The following is a 14,766-nucleotide window of genomic DNA, read 5'->3' as shown; positions in this document are numbered from 1 at the left end:
AAAATAATAATTTATTTTCTGATTTTCTGAAAGTATACTTTTAACATCTTTACATTTTACGAACGGTAAACTGACAGTGCGTGTTTGATACGCTCCCATTAGAGTTTGGACTAAAACACGCAAATATCCATTTTTTCTACTTTTTGTATGGCATATGAATGCTACCCTTATATGTTTCCTAGCCTGTGATAACACGACAACTGTATGGCAAAATGACAAGGCCTTCCACCTTTAAGTGGTCAAAGTAACAATAATAGCCATCTTAAGATGGCATGTTTTGTTGTTTTAAACAAATCATTCCCAAAGTTCTATACTATCATTTTGTATAGTATATGTATAGTATATGTTGATGCATAGTATATTCTGTTAGCATGACGTACTAGGACTTTGTTTGGTGCAGTTCCGTTGCTCCAATTCCTGGATCCTTCTGCCTCTAGCGTCGGACTCTGACTGAAGCTGTTGAGTTTTATTCTTCTCCTGTAAGAGCTGTTCCATCGAGACAACCAGGGATGCGGTTTCTGGAAAATAATTTACTTTTGTCAGATGAATGAGTTTTGGGACTTTTAGTACAAAAACGAATCGTGCTGGGAACATTGGGGAGAATAACTAAGCAAGGAAGATGGACCTTTGCTAATTTTGCCATATAGATAGCTTACTTAATATATATGATAATATTATTAAAGAAGATTAATGTAAAAAATATAAGATGATTCTAAAAAAAAAACTTTGTAGTTTTTAATCCAATATAGAAATTTGTAATAATCACACAAATTTTGTTTAGGGAAAGAAGACAGCATTGCCAATCAATAACGATAATAATAATATGGAAATAAGTTTCATAATCAATAAAAATGCAAAAATTTATTATTGAGTGATAAATTAAGGAGTTTACGGAGATTGATATACAATACACTAGATTTTGGCGACCCCATACTTCCATGAAATCTTTTGGAAAGTTTATGTCTGATGATGACTACCCGTAACTGACTTACTCTTCTACTCATTATCAAAATCTGTATGCAAAATGTAGGCATTTTTGTAAAATTTGCATTTTATCATGTACATCTGTGTGAGCTACTTACAGACTTTAATCCATAAAAAATCAGTTCTCCCTATATTCAATTTTTCTCTCGGGGAAATTCTAACAATACAAGTTTTGCAGTTCTTAAATGAAATGCTAGGTGACCCAAACATCTGTCTCTCATTCTGAGCGCAAGAAATATCTTTCACCGAGATATTTGAAACGTAAGTTGATAAGAACATGAGATTTCCTCTTCGAAAAATTTTAACAAATACGCCCCTGCATGCCTTTCCTAACGTTTACGCTAGGTCGCCCAGATGTATGTCTCTTCTTCCAGGGCACAGGGGCTAAATGTAACACATACAACTCTGGGCAAAAACGTGCTCTGAACGCGAGATATAAGATCGGGAAGTTTCAATGCATTAGGCCAGAGCAAGTAAAATTTATGGATGACATCCTCGATCCGCAGACTCTAAATATAATGCGCTAAGAAAAAAACAAGTGTATAAAAAATTGAGATAATAAACCCTTAATTTGTTAAACAAAACTTAAGGCAAAAAAACTGATGTCACACACAACATATCCTGTATTCAACAGTATTAACTGTCTTCACATCTCAATAATCTAGAACAATTGTAGAAAATAGTTTGCCGCAACAACATAAGCAACTCGTACACTAGGTATTCATATAAGATGGAAAACCTTGTACTGTCAACACTTGCCATCATACGTGAGGAATTATGCCTCAAGTTTTCTGGATTCTTTATTGTCTCTAAAAGATATACGTTTGTCTTAAAATACACACTTGCCTATTTTCGCCATGTTTGCTGTTAACACATAAATAGACGGACGTCGACTTTCCTTACAGCAAACACAACTTGTATGGACTCTTTACAAATATACTTCAGACTGATCCCTAACGGGACAAGTACGCATGTGTACAGTAAGTTTGCACAGTCTAAAGCTGTAATTTTTTTTAAATCAATGCAAAACAAGATTTTGTTTTAAATCAATGCGCGATAATCATCCCTAAAATCACTTGCTGTGGCCAAAGCCAAAACCAACGCACCAAGTATGAGTCATGCCCTATCAATCCCCAAACGTTAACGTTATTGAGTTATCTTCTTAAGTGACAGACAGAGTCTAGACGAACAGGGTGACAAACACACTATAAAAAAACACCATGATTTTCCATGTAGTTAATATATACAAAACGACCTACCGTTCCGCCAGTCCGACATGGTCTGCATGAGTTGGCCCATGGTAGTTTTGAGCTGCTTCAGCTCTGTGTTCAGCGCGTCGTCGTTTTTGCAAGTCGTTACCGGGTTACAATTACACACACATTTCTCGTCTGACGGTGGCTTACAGACCGACTGGGCAGAGCACAGAAACACAAACGTCACAAGGAGCGTTAAAAGACAGGGAAAAGCCGACGCCATGGCGGGGAAACGCTTCCTCTTGGGCAAGGAAAACGCTGTTGACTGTAGATATTTCCTCAAGGAAGTCTGTCCCTTAAAAGTTGATCGTCACTTTACACCGCACCATTGTATTCTTTTTTTAAAACATTTTGACTGACGTCACGGTCGAAGTAAAGCAAGGGCAAAGGTCACGAGCAGCAAAAACAAACTCCACAATATCGGCCATAAACACACATCTATTGCCATAACTCCGCGTTGTATTACAGTGACACAAGACAACCTAGACTGTAGTCCTGCTGTAAATCGCTATGTGGAGTTTTGTAGTTCAGACAGAGAAGAATAATACAAACGTCACAATAAAAGTAACGAGACCGGAAAAAGACGACGCAATGGAAGAAGAAATCGAAGAAATTTACTTGTGACTTCCAAAAACACAAACTCATGAGAAAGTCTACAGCCACAACTACAGCGATATTCTACACTATTGTTTTCGGCCCTCTGTGGCGTATACGTTTCACTCACTATTGTGTTGTCCACAAAACACGGTATACGTAGGGGTTACTTAAGGCCACACCGACTTGATTTTATGGATGACATCTTCTGAAGACCCCTATACCAGGGTAACTGATATTCCTTCACAATTCTCGTGTTTAGTATGGTATCTAGTTGCCATTTGGTGTCATAGGAATCTCATGTTTAGATTTACGATAACATAGTTAAGTGGAGCTATGGCAAGGGTTTTAGGTTTAAACTTGAGGAACTAACAGGATAGGTTTTCCTAGTGCTGCAGATCATTTATTCAAAGTTATATTCACAGCATAATGTAAGACCGGAAGCTGTACTTATTAACTAGCAATTACAAATGCGGTAGGGTTTAGATAGATGGTCACCAAAGTTACATGGTAATTTAAATCTGTGTAATTCTGACAGTTTCACAGTCGTTTAGTTTCACTGAAATGACAGTTATAGCTTAACGCTGCTGATATGTTTGTCTCTGTAGTTCCTTGCACTAAATGAAAGGTGATTTATCAAAAATTGTTACGGCCGTGACAAATACTACTAGGGCAATTACTATCTAGACCATATGGAGGGGTGGCTTAGCCATATAGATTAAATTAGCTTCTCTTCTTCGTAAACTCCGAAGAGAACTAAGTTTCCTGTCTATTCACAAACTGGACAGACATAAGGGTAGGGTAGTCGTGCGCACGCCACGACTCAACCGCTCACAAAAAGTGGCGACGACGAATGAAGATGAGTTGATGGGTAGGTACGTAGGGGGTAAGAAGTGAGGACCAATACGAGAGGGTTACGGATGGGGGAACATCCGTCCAATTTGTGAGTCGACAGGTAGTGTGTTTGTTACGCCAAAAAGCAGTTACTCAAGCAACTGGATATGATATTGAAAACGTCAGACGTTTCAGCTAGTATCCACTATCTTTCGTCAGTGACGCGTGTTTGCTATATTGTGACCTTGTAACTGACCCTATATCTGATTCGCGGTGTTAAGCCAAACTCTTGTAAACCACTAGACCATATACTTGCTAGTTAAGCATATAAATTGATAAAGCAGAAGTATTTAATTTTAGTTTCAATTGACTATTTATTTATATAGCCGCTAGATACCAAACACCCATGCCGTATCTGTTATACATTGGTATATAATCCAGCAGTACGTTAACGTCTGATAATGGCTGCTCCATGCAATAGGTGTCGCAGGTGAAGATTCATCGTTTGTTTAAATCACTTTTTTTAGCGTACTATCTAACTACAGGCGTTATGTTATCTATTATGCAGTTACGTCCAATTAAAGTATAAAAGTAACGTCAGGAAACGGTCTCCTAAGCAACAGCAATACATGTAACGTAATGCTGAGGTCACATTTCAAAACCGGAGCCCTACCTGGCTGTTTCAATTAACGAAAAATCAATAACTTATATCAATAATATACGCAGAGAGTTCCAACTGCAACCGACGGACATGAAATGTTCACTATGACAGGTGGCTGCCCAGGTATCACCGCCGTGCCACCCGGTGTCAGTACGGAGTAATTAGCCAGCTTATGACGGTGAATCAACGATTTTGGTTGGTCAAATGCGCTGTGGTTTGAGCAGAGCGTAATTGGTCAATTAGCTGGGAGAAGCAAAGTCGCCCAGTAAACAGGATTAATTCCCTGGCAGATTATCTGGTGACAAAGTCAAAGGCATTATCCAGAGGAGTTTCCATTGTCCACTGATGGCTAATGGACACCCCTCTGCCCAATGGGCACTGCCTTACCACCGTATGATCTGTTTGGAGATTAGATAGGCTAGCTCTTCGGCTCCAGGGTCAGCAAGATCCCAAGGCCATTTTACCGCAGACCACATTCAGTTCAAACCTGGCCGATTTACACACAGGAAAACTTCGTCATGTGACTCATGTCTTTATTGAATCCACTGTTGATTATTGTCTAATTCAGGTGATGACCCATGTTCTGCGTAATGGCTTTGGAAATAAAAACACAGGTATCCGTGCCCAGAACCTCGGATGGCGTGATCCTTTTTTTTAGAACAGGCGAAAATCAATGCGCGCGCGAATGTCATCCTGTATACCACTTCTTCTGTTGTGCAGGACGTACAAATAAGCTGCGTGCACGTGGTGTGGTGCGAAAGTGAAGTAAAAAAAAATGTAACATTGTCGTATTCCTGTTACAAAGTTGCGATTAGCTTTTTCATTGTGTACATATCCACACTATCAATCATGTTAATTACGGCGGTTTGAAGGTGTTAATTCAAAGCAGTCAAGCGTGCGACTTGACGGATTATCCACATGCATTCGGCGCGACGCCTGTGTGCAACCGCCTAACGTGAAATGTCAGCACGGAGTAATTAGCTAGTTTACGACGGTGAATCAACGATTGTGGTTGTTCAAATGCGACGTGGTATGAGGAGAGCGTAATTGGCCTATTAGCTGGGGAACACCTAGTATACAGGCTAGCTCCTCGGCTCCAGGGTCATTTTACCGCAGACCCCCTTCCCCCTTTAGTTAGACATGCTTTGATTTATCCACTAATATACTCACCTGCTGCTCAGGGTCTCTTAACCATGAAGTGTTTTTCTTTATTATTTCTCTCTTACACAATTAAACACACATTGGCATGACATGCGTAGATGTGCTTATCATGAAGTATGTGAGCTTGTTACAACATTTTGTTACATAAATTCTGAAAATTGCACTTTCAAATAGAAACGATAGGTGGCATAATTTTAAACCCTTATAGTTCCGGACAAAGAGGACTCAATCCAACAGGCAGCAGAAAGATACAAGAGGCAACGGAAAGAGCTCCACCTAGAGATTCAATGGTTCATTGCAGTATTCAGAAATCCACGAATGTATTATATAGCCTTATGTTGAACCTCTGTGACGTAGGGCCATAATGCCCGTGGCTGTGCCTGATACGAATACGAAGGGTCTTCATATTAACTCTTTATACTGAAAATAGTTATTCCCAACTCCATCTAATGCTTTATATAATTATCATTTGTCAATTTTCATGTTTTTTAATGTCCTGGAATTCTATCCAAGGTCAGTGACTTGTAATGAGTAACAGTAGCCTTTCACTTCAGTGCACCTTGCACGGTGGGAGAGGGCAGAAAAGGCCGTGGGAGCTGTAAATGCACAACAATGGGGCTGCTTAAAACTGTTGTGAATATTAAATCTGTCAATTGTTTTTCTGCGCACGGAATTGTGTCCACCGTGTGACCACACAGGTGACCGTGGGAAACACTCAACTCACAAATTTCATTAAAAATGGCTTCACACTGAGGATGTTTATATTGTGTCGCACGCTTAGATTAAGTCGAAAACACAGATATTGGTATGAAAAAGTTGCCTTACCTAGGCCTCCAGGTACTACTTAGCAAAGACCCGAATCGAGCTCTCCGACCGAACATTTTACAGCTTCATCAACAATAAACTTACTCGTCAAATTTAAGTTTTAAAAGCACTGCATCAGGTAAACATGACATAGTTCCACTTTCTTGAAGTAATTTTAGGCAATGGTGCTTTGTAAGTCTGAAGGGTGCCGTTTAACCCTCAACAGTACACCTTCCCGGACAGATTAATCTGTACACCTGGGGTCCGCGCGGACCCCAGAACAGTTTTTTGCTAATTTTTAGAAATTATCAACATGCAAACTGATGTGGGAACCTCTGTGTCCACATTACATACAAAAATCCGCGCGGACCCCAAAAGAAAATCAGATATAATTTTTTTTATAAATGGTAGAAACGGAGTTTTCTGTACTATATTGAGAGACAACTTTGTGGGTGACAATTACCTAAAATTTCAGAAAAAAATCTTTAGAAACAAAAAAGATATTACAGAATATATAGTGCTGGGGTCCGCGCGGACCCCAGGTGTACTGTTTAGGGTTAAAAACGAAATCGTGCTCTCTTCCGCGCATTATGATAAACATCTGTGACGTAGGGCCATAATGGCTATGGCTGTGCCTGATACGAATAGTCGTTACATTAACCCTTCATACTCTAGCTGATGCTTTATATATTGATTATTTATCATTTTTCATGTTTTCTAAATCCTGCAATTCTTTGTAAGGCCAGTGACCGGTGCAATAGCTCAATCAGTAGAGTGCAGTCGCTTTGTAACCGGGAGATCGTGAGGTCAAACCCCGGCCGGGTCATACCAAATATTTTAAGAATGGTACATACTGACTTCTCTGCTTGGCACTCAGCATCTATGAAAAGAGTATGAGAAGGTCAAACACACAGCACTACCAGTGGGCTAGCCCCTGCTGTAGTGCTTGCACAACTGTGTGGCCCAAGGGCTACAGAAAATGACATGGACGCCACCCCTACGCTCTGCACAGAGTGGAATGGGACTTTTTTTCAGTGACTTGCAATGGGCAACCTAGAGATTTGATCGTCCCTTGAGGCATAGACTGTGAGTTCAGTGCACCTTGCAGGGTGGGAGAGGGCAGAAAAGGTCGTGTGAACGATAAATGAACCTGTTGGTTAAAGTCATCAATATCAAATCTGTCAAAATCGTTTTCCTGCGATCGTCGATAATTTACGGCATTGTATCCAACGTGTGACCACACAGGTGACCGTGGGAAACATTCAACTGACAAATTTAATAAAAGTGACTTAAAACTGACGATGTTTGTAGGGAAGCCGCACGGTTAGTATGAATTTAAAACTCATTTATTAACGCATTTGGGACTGTGGATAGGTCTTATCAATTTCTGTCGTGCCACATTGTCACAACAGGCATCTCTATACAAATTTAAAATGACTGGTAAAGGTTGACTTTTCCAGTTCTGTCGCACCGTAACATTTTCTGTAGTATTTTAGATTCTTAACTATTTAGTTCACTGAAAATATGCCCCTCTCCCTCTTTTACATTTGTCAGTTGCTCAATTGTACTTAAATTCTCAAGGCCACCTTCGAGCAATAGGTGTGAGGTAATCTTCCACCTTTTATGTTTCGAAGGGAAAGAAACAACCAATTTTCTGGGAGGAACTCAAACAAGCTTCCAAGACGTCAAATACCTTAGCTAGCAGGGGAGCACGAAAAGGGTATGCCGGTATGATATAGTGTAATGTGATAATGTAGACGTATTTCTGCCACCCGACGTGACTGTGTGTTTCCCTACATACTTGGTTAGCAGGTACTAATTAGCGACGTCCCAAATCGAGCTCTCCGGCTAAAAATTGTACAACATTAATCAATAATACATACGTCAAGTCTTAAGTTTAGATAAGCACTGCATAAGATAAACACAACAGAGTCCAACTTTCGTAAAGTTAAAAATTCAAAATGGCGCTTAGTAAACGCGAAGGGGGCTCTTTTAATAAAAGTTGTGCTTTCCCTTCTGAGGATAATGATAAACATCTCTGACGTTGGGCCATAATTGCCATGGCTCTGCCTGATACGAACGGTCTTGACACTAACCCTTATACTGCAAAAGTTCTCCCAAACTCTAGCTGATGCTTTTATATTATATTGATTATTTATCAATTTTCATGTTTTTCATATCCTGCAATTCTTTCCTAGGCAAGTGACAGGTATAATAGCTCAATAAGTAGAGTGCTCGCTTTAGAACCGGGAGGTCGTGAGTTCAAACCCCAGTCGTGTCATACCAAAGACTTTAAACAAGGAAAATACTGCATTCTCTGCTTAGCACTCAGCATCTATAATAAAGAGTTTGGAACTGTTAATACACAACACTACCAGCGAGCTAGCCCCATGCTGTAGTGATTGCACAATTGTGTGGCCTATACAAATGGAGATCGGCGCCACCCCTATGCTCTGCACAGAGTGGAATGGGACCTTTTTTCAGTGACTTGCAACGGCCAACCTTGATATTTGATCGTCCCTAGACCCTGAGTTCAGTGCACCTTGCACGATGGGAGAGGGCAGAAAAGGTCGTGTGAACGATAAATGAACCTGTTGGTTAAAGTCATCAAATCTGTCAAAATCGTTTTCCCGCTATCGTCGATAATTAACGGCATTGTTTCCACCGTGTGACCACACAGGTGGTCGTGGGAAACACTCAACTGGCAAATTTCATTATAAAACTGCTTAAAAACGACAATGTTTGTAGGGAAGCCACACGCTTAGAATAGATTGAAAACTCGGTCATTAACGCATTTGGTACTGCGGATAGGTGGTAACTATTTTTGTCGTGCCGCATTGCCACAATAGGCATCTCTATTCTGCCCCTCTCCTCTTTTACATTTGTCAGTTGCTCAATTGTACTAAAATTCTCAAGGCCACCTTCGAGCAACAGACACATCCTTTGTGAGGTTATCTTCCACCTTACATGTTTGGAAGGGAAAGAAACAACCAATTTTCTGGGAGGAACTCAAACAAGCTTCCAAGACGTCAAATATCTCTCGTAGCTAGCAGGGGAGCACGAAAAGGGTATGCGGGTATGATATGGTGTATTGTGATAATGTAGACGTATTTCTGCCACCCGAAGTGACTGTGTGTTTTCCCTACATACTTGGTTAGCAGGTACTACTTAGCGACGTCTCTAATCGTCCGCTCTGTTTTAATCAGGAAATACACTCGTCCAATCCTAAGTTTAGGTAAGCTCTGAATATAAGATAAACATAACAGAATCCCACGTTCTTGATGTATCTTAGACAAGTTAACAAATGGCGATAAGTAAAACCAAATGGTGCTGTTTTGATAAAAGTCGTGCTCTCTCTTCCGCGTGTTATGATAAACATCTGTGACTAAATCTAACCTAACTGGCTATGGCCATGGCAGTGCTGGATAAGGACAATCTTTAAATGAACCCTTCGCCTTAATACTGAAAAAAGGGTTTTGAAAACTAAACTCTGCTTTATATGAGGATTATTTGTACGGTTTTTTAATTTTTTTTCATGTCCTGCATTTCTTTCCAAGGTCAGTGACTTGTAATGGGCAACAGTTCCCGTTCACTTCAGTGCACCTTGCACGGTGGGAGAGGGCAGAAAAGGTCGTGTGAACTCTAAAAATACTCTGTACAACAATGGACCTGGTTCAAACAGTCGTGGGATTTCTGTATTGGTCCTTTGTCTGCCGGGTATAGGCAGCGTGGGAATTTTCATACATCACGTGATTCTCCAGATCCATATTTTTTGATCATCTTCTTTTTATGCGGTGTCATGCCATCACATTTGACCAATCACAATCGTTGATTTGAATGATAATCTAAAAATAGTATCATGGTATATATACCTGAGCACTATAAAGTTAGAGAGCGGACAGCGAGCTGGCATAAACCGACTTCGCTTCACCAACAACACTGAACCAGTAAGTACCTGTCTTTGTCCGTTCTTCTAATTTATTGCACCTGCTAGATCATGAAACGACGGTACATAATTAGTTGATGAAATATGACAACTTTCAAAGTCTTTTCTATAGCTTAGAATAAAAACACGTTAACTTTGCCCGATTCTCAACTTTTTGACGTGACTGATCAGAAATTCGTACTGTGTCACTCATTGTTGAAAAGCTCGAGGGTTCTTGTCCAACCTGGTCTGTGTTATCCTTTCTTTCGTCGATTTATATCGTAGCTAAGGCCACTCAATGTTTTTTTAACTCCATAGCATAGAGTTTTGGCTCTATCGCACCTGTGCTAGAGAAGTTTCTCCTGCCCAAAGCACGGCTTGTTATACCCCCATTCGAGACGCTAAAGTTTCTTGTCAATGTCACGATCAAAGTCTCTCTATCCAGGCTTACGACCCGATATTTACGGACGTTCATTGTAGAATGTTTCAATAAGGTTGTGTTTGTTACTTTTGCCGTGAAGTTTAAATTGAAAAAAAGTGTGGTTTTGGAAACACGGGGACAACTCAACAACATGCTTTGAGCCCAACCAAAGAGTAAGTTAAAACGTCATGTTTTAGACTTCTACGTTCTTGGTTTATACTGTTCTAGTTTATCGTTTTCCCACTACAAACTAAAGGTAACACGGTTGAGGTATCTAAGGGACCTTTTATAACAGGTATTTTACTTGTTTTTTGGCTACGTTCAACAAAAACCGTGCATTCGTCGCTGTATATACTTGCAGGCGACGGTGGCGTGTTTACATGAGTTGCCTGTTTAAAGTTAAAACTTGAATGACTTGTTGTGTTTTTATTTGTTTAAAAGCCTTAATTTCTTGCTTTTAAATCTTTCATAACATTTCAAGTATGTTGAGCGGCACTGCAGAGATTTTAGCTGTTTTTGGTTCATCTGGGCGAAATTTTGCAAATATGGCCCCCCACTATACCTAGTACTGCGTTGCCAGTTATTTAACGTAGGCCACGCTTCAGACTCCCGATTTTCTCTTCAATTTCACGGCACAAACCCGAGATTTCATCCTGCCTGAAGGTTTATTCTTTGCAGATTATGTTTCTTTAAGCTGTGGATACTGCGATACGTTTTTGTTAACAGAGAGAGGTCCTGTAACTAAATATAGGCTTCAAACACCACGAAATGTACCTCCGACCTACATTTAGAGCCATTTTCACAAGCCGTCATGCTGAGGTCACAATTCCAAGAATATACACTTAGTACTTATGGTTATCTTTTAAACTTTAGCTGTGTTTTGTTGTCGTTTATATACTTGTAGTACTTGTTTTACCAAAAGCTGCCCAGCCGGGCCCCGGTTTGGAAATGTGACCTCATTAGTAGGTTGATCATTTCTTTATGTGCTTAAAACAAATCAACGATAAGAAACTAACCTTTATACCGGCATACTCTTGTGTAAGGGCTGTGATCTCCTTTATTATTCGCTGAAAGTAAATCCAGGCTTTTTGTAACTTAGATGCGGACATTATCAAGTTCCCATGTATCGTTGAGAATCTCTAGGATAGTGCAAAAGTTAAGGAAACTGGCCAAATTGCCAAAACAAAATGCAAAAGAGGTCGGCTGTGATGTACGAAGTTGTGTTCGTGCGTCTGAAGTCTCAGGGTACTTGTTTCACCTGACAGGGACAAAACAGAACCTGTACATATGTCCTCGGGCAGGTTTTCCTTCCAGCTCATTTGGTGCCCCGAGGTCATCACGCCAGTGTTGTCAGACAGGCCGCCATTGTTTACAGGGCACCGTGGTAGTATTTTGTCCCCTTGTGCTCAGTATGCAAAATGTAGCCCTTTTTTTCCTTCCATGTAATCACAAGACGTGGTGACGGCACAGTCAAGTTTTGTCAACTTATATTAATGCCGCCACCAACACAGGGGACAATGCAATGCTCATTTTCACTTAAGCGAAGTGGGGAAAGTCGTGGTAAGTGCCTTTCCCACGGGCACAAGATCGGTGGCATGCCAGGACTCGAACCCAGGACCTCTTGATTCCGAGTCGAGCACTCTGCCTCTACGCCACGCGACCCCACTGGCCCAAACTTTGCATACCGAGCACAAGGAGACAGAATTCATGGGATAGAAAAACTCTAAATGGGACAATGAGTAAAGGTGATTGAAACATTTTCCACCAACTATTTACATCTTTTTTTTTGGTGAAGATCGTAACAATGATTTCTGAGGCTAGAGTACAGACAAAAGTGAAATGGAGTTATATTTGAGGCAGCATGCAGAATTTTCTGACAAGCTTTAATAGAAAAGGCCGGGTTCATTTGTTTTTGGCGTAAAGCTCCTGTCATGGTTAGGTCACAAATTCGTCGGTGCCCGCCGGGGATATAGGTCGGGCTTTTTAGTCTGGAGACATCGGTTGTCGTGGTCTATTCGGGGGAGGTTCAATGAATATGTGACAGGACCATAAGGAGGTTCCCGCACTCGCTCATTTTAAGTTGTTGGACAGGTGTCGCCAGGCAGCGGCATTTTTTATCGTATTCAAGAACTGCTGATATAAAAATGTAGGAAAGCCTAGGAAGTTGTATGTTGCTGATGCGAGTATAGTTTTACGATAGGTTTTGTTTGTTTTTCTATTTGTACAAATAAGATTGTGAAACGCAGATGGTTTAGTGTAGCAGAATATCACTACAGTTTTCATGTAGTTGATTGCAATTTATATTTCTGTAGACAGTTCGACGACTTGAACATGAGTGACTGATTCCTTTATAAACCCCTCCCGGGTTATGCCATCAACAAAAGTAGACGGGTGTAGTATTTCAAACTTTTCAAACCTGCACCACTTTTACAGAAGGAATACATATTGCTTTTGCACAGTGTTTTCTTCTTCTGGTATACAAATCTTGTAAACTTGCAAACAGACAGAATGCAATCCCTAATTGCCGGCCTGTGTTTAGGAAGAACTTTATTGCACAATTGCACATGGTACAATGTGTGGCAAACTACATAAAGAGAGTAACAACAATTAAATAAGTGTGTTGCATAAGACCTAATGTCGAATAAAACCTAACATATCTATATCATAATCATTCAAATAATAAGGGATATCACAGTTTTTTTGATAACGTGTTACAATTGAGTGGGCTAATCACAAGTTTCGGCATTTTTTCTAGTAGCAAAGCATTCCTTTAAATATATTTATCTACCTATTTTTGCGTTGTGGGGACCATAACATGTAAAGATATATTCAAATCTGTCTCCAACAACGAGACTCTTAAAATCTATGGTACTTGATTCGAGAAATGTAAATAGCTTGTTACGTATAACATCATATTTGGTACATTCCATAACAAAATGAAATTCATTTTCTATATGCTTTTAGCTATTTGGACAAAATGGACAGAACCTTTGGTCAGGGGCTATATTGTAATATCTGCCCGTTTCAATATTCAATTTATGGCTATTCTTAATTGAGTTATTGCTTTACGAATTTCAAAGTTATCTACATCACAAAGGTATGTTTCTTGTTCATAGTGATGTACGCTGACACGATGGCGGGTCCGTGTACATTCGGGTTCTGGAGGTGGATGGTCCTGGTGCTGATAACGTCGACTGCAACAGTCACTGGGCAAGGTAAATTTCATGTTTCCATTTCAATTGGGGTATTGATGTTTCCATACATTATTGTTGTTTCTTACTCGTCACTTAATAATAACTAATCTGGTATTTGGTTCGGGGGAATGCTGTTGGTAACATGTAATTTAGCTCTGTGATTTGTGAGATAGATACAACTAGTGGTATAGATTTTGTAACATGCTGTAAATAATCCATTTAAACCTTCCGAATGTATGGTGCTAGGGGATATATAAAGTATCCTTTTTATCATGCTCGGCCATGGACCTCCGGTATGAAGTTATGCGGAAATAGTCGTCTGAAGCCAAAAGTTGACTATGCGCTGAGGCGCCCCTGGCCTGACCCGGAAGAATGACGTAATGCTGGTATTGCATTGTGGGTGATGACGTCATACCTTCCGGCCCTATAGCCGAGCATGACGAATAGTCTACAGCATTTTGTAAATATTATTGTCTAATTGTTAGTGTATGAAGTTAGTTAGTGAGTGGCAAGTACATGCTTTGTCTCGACAGCTATCTCCGTTTTCTTTTCCTACAGTGTGTTCAATAGCAGGCTACATGAACCTTTGGTTCATGGCAGTTAACCTGTTGTGTACAACCATGTCCATTTACGACCTATATTTTGAAACTATTTTTCAATACGATTAATTTGGGACATCAAAACCAAGCTGGAACATAATCATGTTATCAGTTTGTCAGGATCCACTTGGGATGGAATCTGGCACCATACCAGATGGAAGAATCACGGCATCTGCGTTCTACGATGGGAATTACTATCCCTACTTCGCACGGTTAAACGGAGTTCGTAGTTACGGTGCCTGGGCTGGGACAAACGTCGTCGGAGATTGGTTGCAGGTAGGTTTGTAGATTTGATCTCTCTCTCTCCTCTCTCCCTCTCCCCCCTCTCCCCCCTCT

The 14,766-nt window shown here is 40.3% G+C and overlaps 2 protein-coding genes across 2 annotated transcripts in view; one reads left to right on the top strand and one right to left on the bottom strand.

Moving 5' to 3' along the window:
• Positions 1-366: 366 nt before the first annotated feature.
• LOC109467154 lies at positions 367-2,517 on the bottom strand. Its single transcript, XM_019765096.1, has 2 exons — positions 2,244-2,517; positions 367-518 (listed from the first exon to the last, which is right to left on the bottom strand). The coding sequence occupies exons 1-2, from the start codon at positions 2,458-2,460 to the stop codon at positions 367-369; spliced, it is 369 nt and encodes a 122-aa protein (XP_019620655.1). The 5' UTR covers positions 2,461-2,517.
• A 12,033-nt stretch (positions 2,518-14,550) lies between these two features.
• Positions 14,551-14,766, top strand: part of LOC109467153 — a 20,030-nt gene continuing 19,814 nt past the window's right edge. Inside the window, 1 exon segment of the mRNA XM_019765095.1 lies at positions 14,551-14,706. Coding sequence (XP_019620654.1) covers positions 14,563-14,706 — 144 coding nt within the window. The 5' untranslated portion in view covers positions 14,551-14,562.

The sequence above is a fragment of the Branchiostoma belcheri genome, unplaced genomic scaffold (genome assembly GCF_001625305.1).
Source record: "Branchiostoma belcheri isolate BF01 breed outbred unplaced genomic scaffold, Haploidv18h27 scaffold177, whole genome shotgun sequence".
Classification (NCBI taxonomy): domain Eukaryota; kingdom Metazoa; phylum Chordata; class Leptocardii; order Amphioxiformes; family Branchiostomatidae; genus Branchiostoma; species Branchiostoma belcheri.
This window is presented reverse-complemented; position numbering and strand designations above follow the sequence as displayed.

Bases quoted from the DNA above. Each gene is read 5' to 3' on its own strand.
- LOC109467154 (XM_019765096.1), bottom strand. From the start codon at position 2,460: ATGGCGTCGGCTTTTCCCTGTCTTTTAACGCTCCTTGTGACGTTTGTG. The intron at 519-2,243 runs GTAGGTCGTTTT...ATTATTTTCCAG, and splicing joins CATGTCGGACTGGCGGAACG to AAACCGCATCCCTGGTTGTC.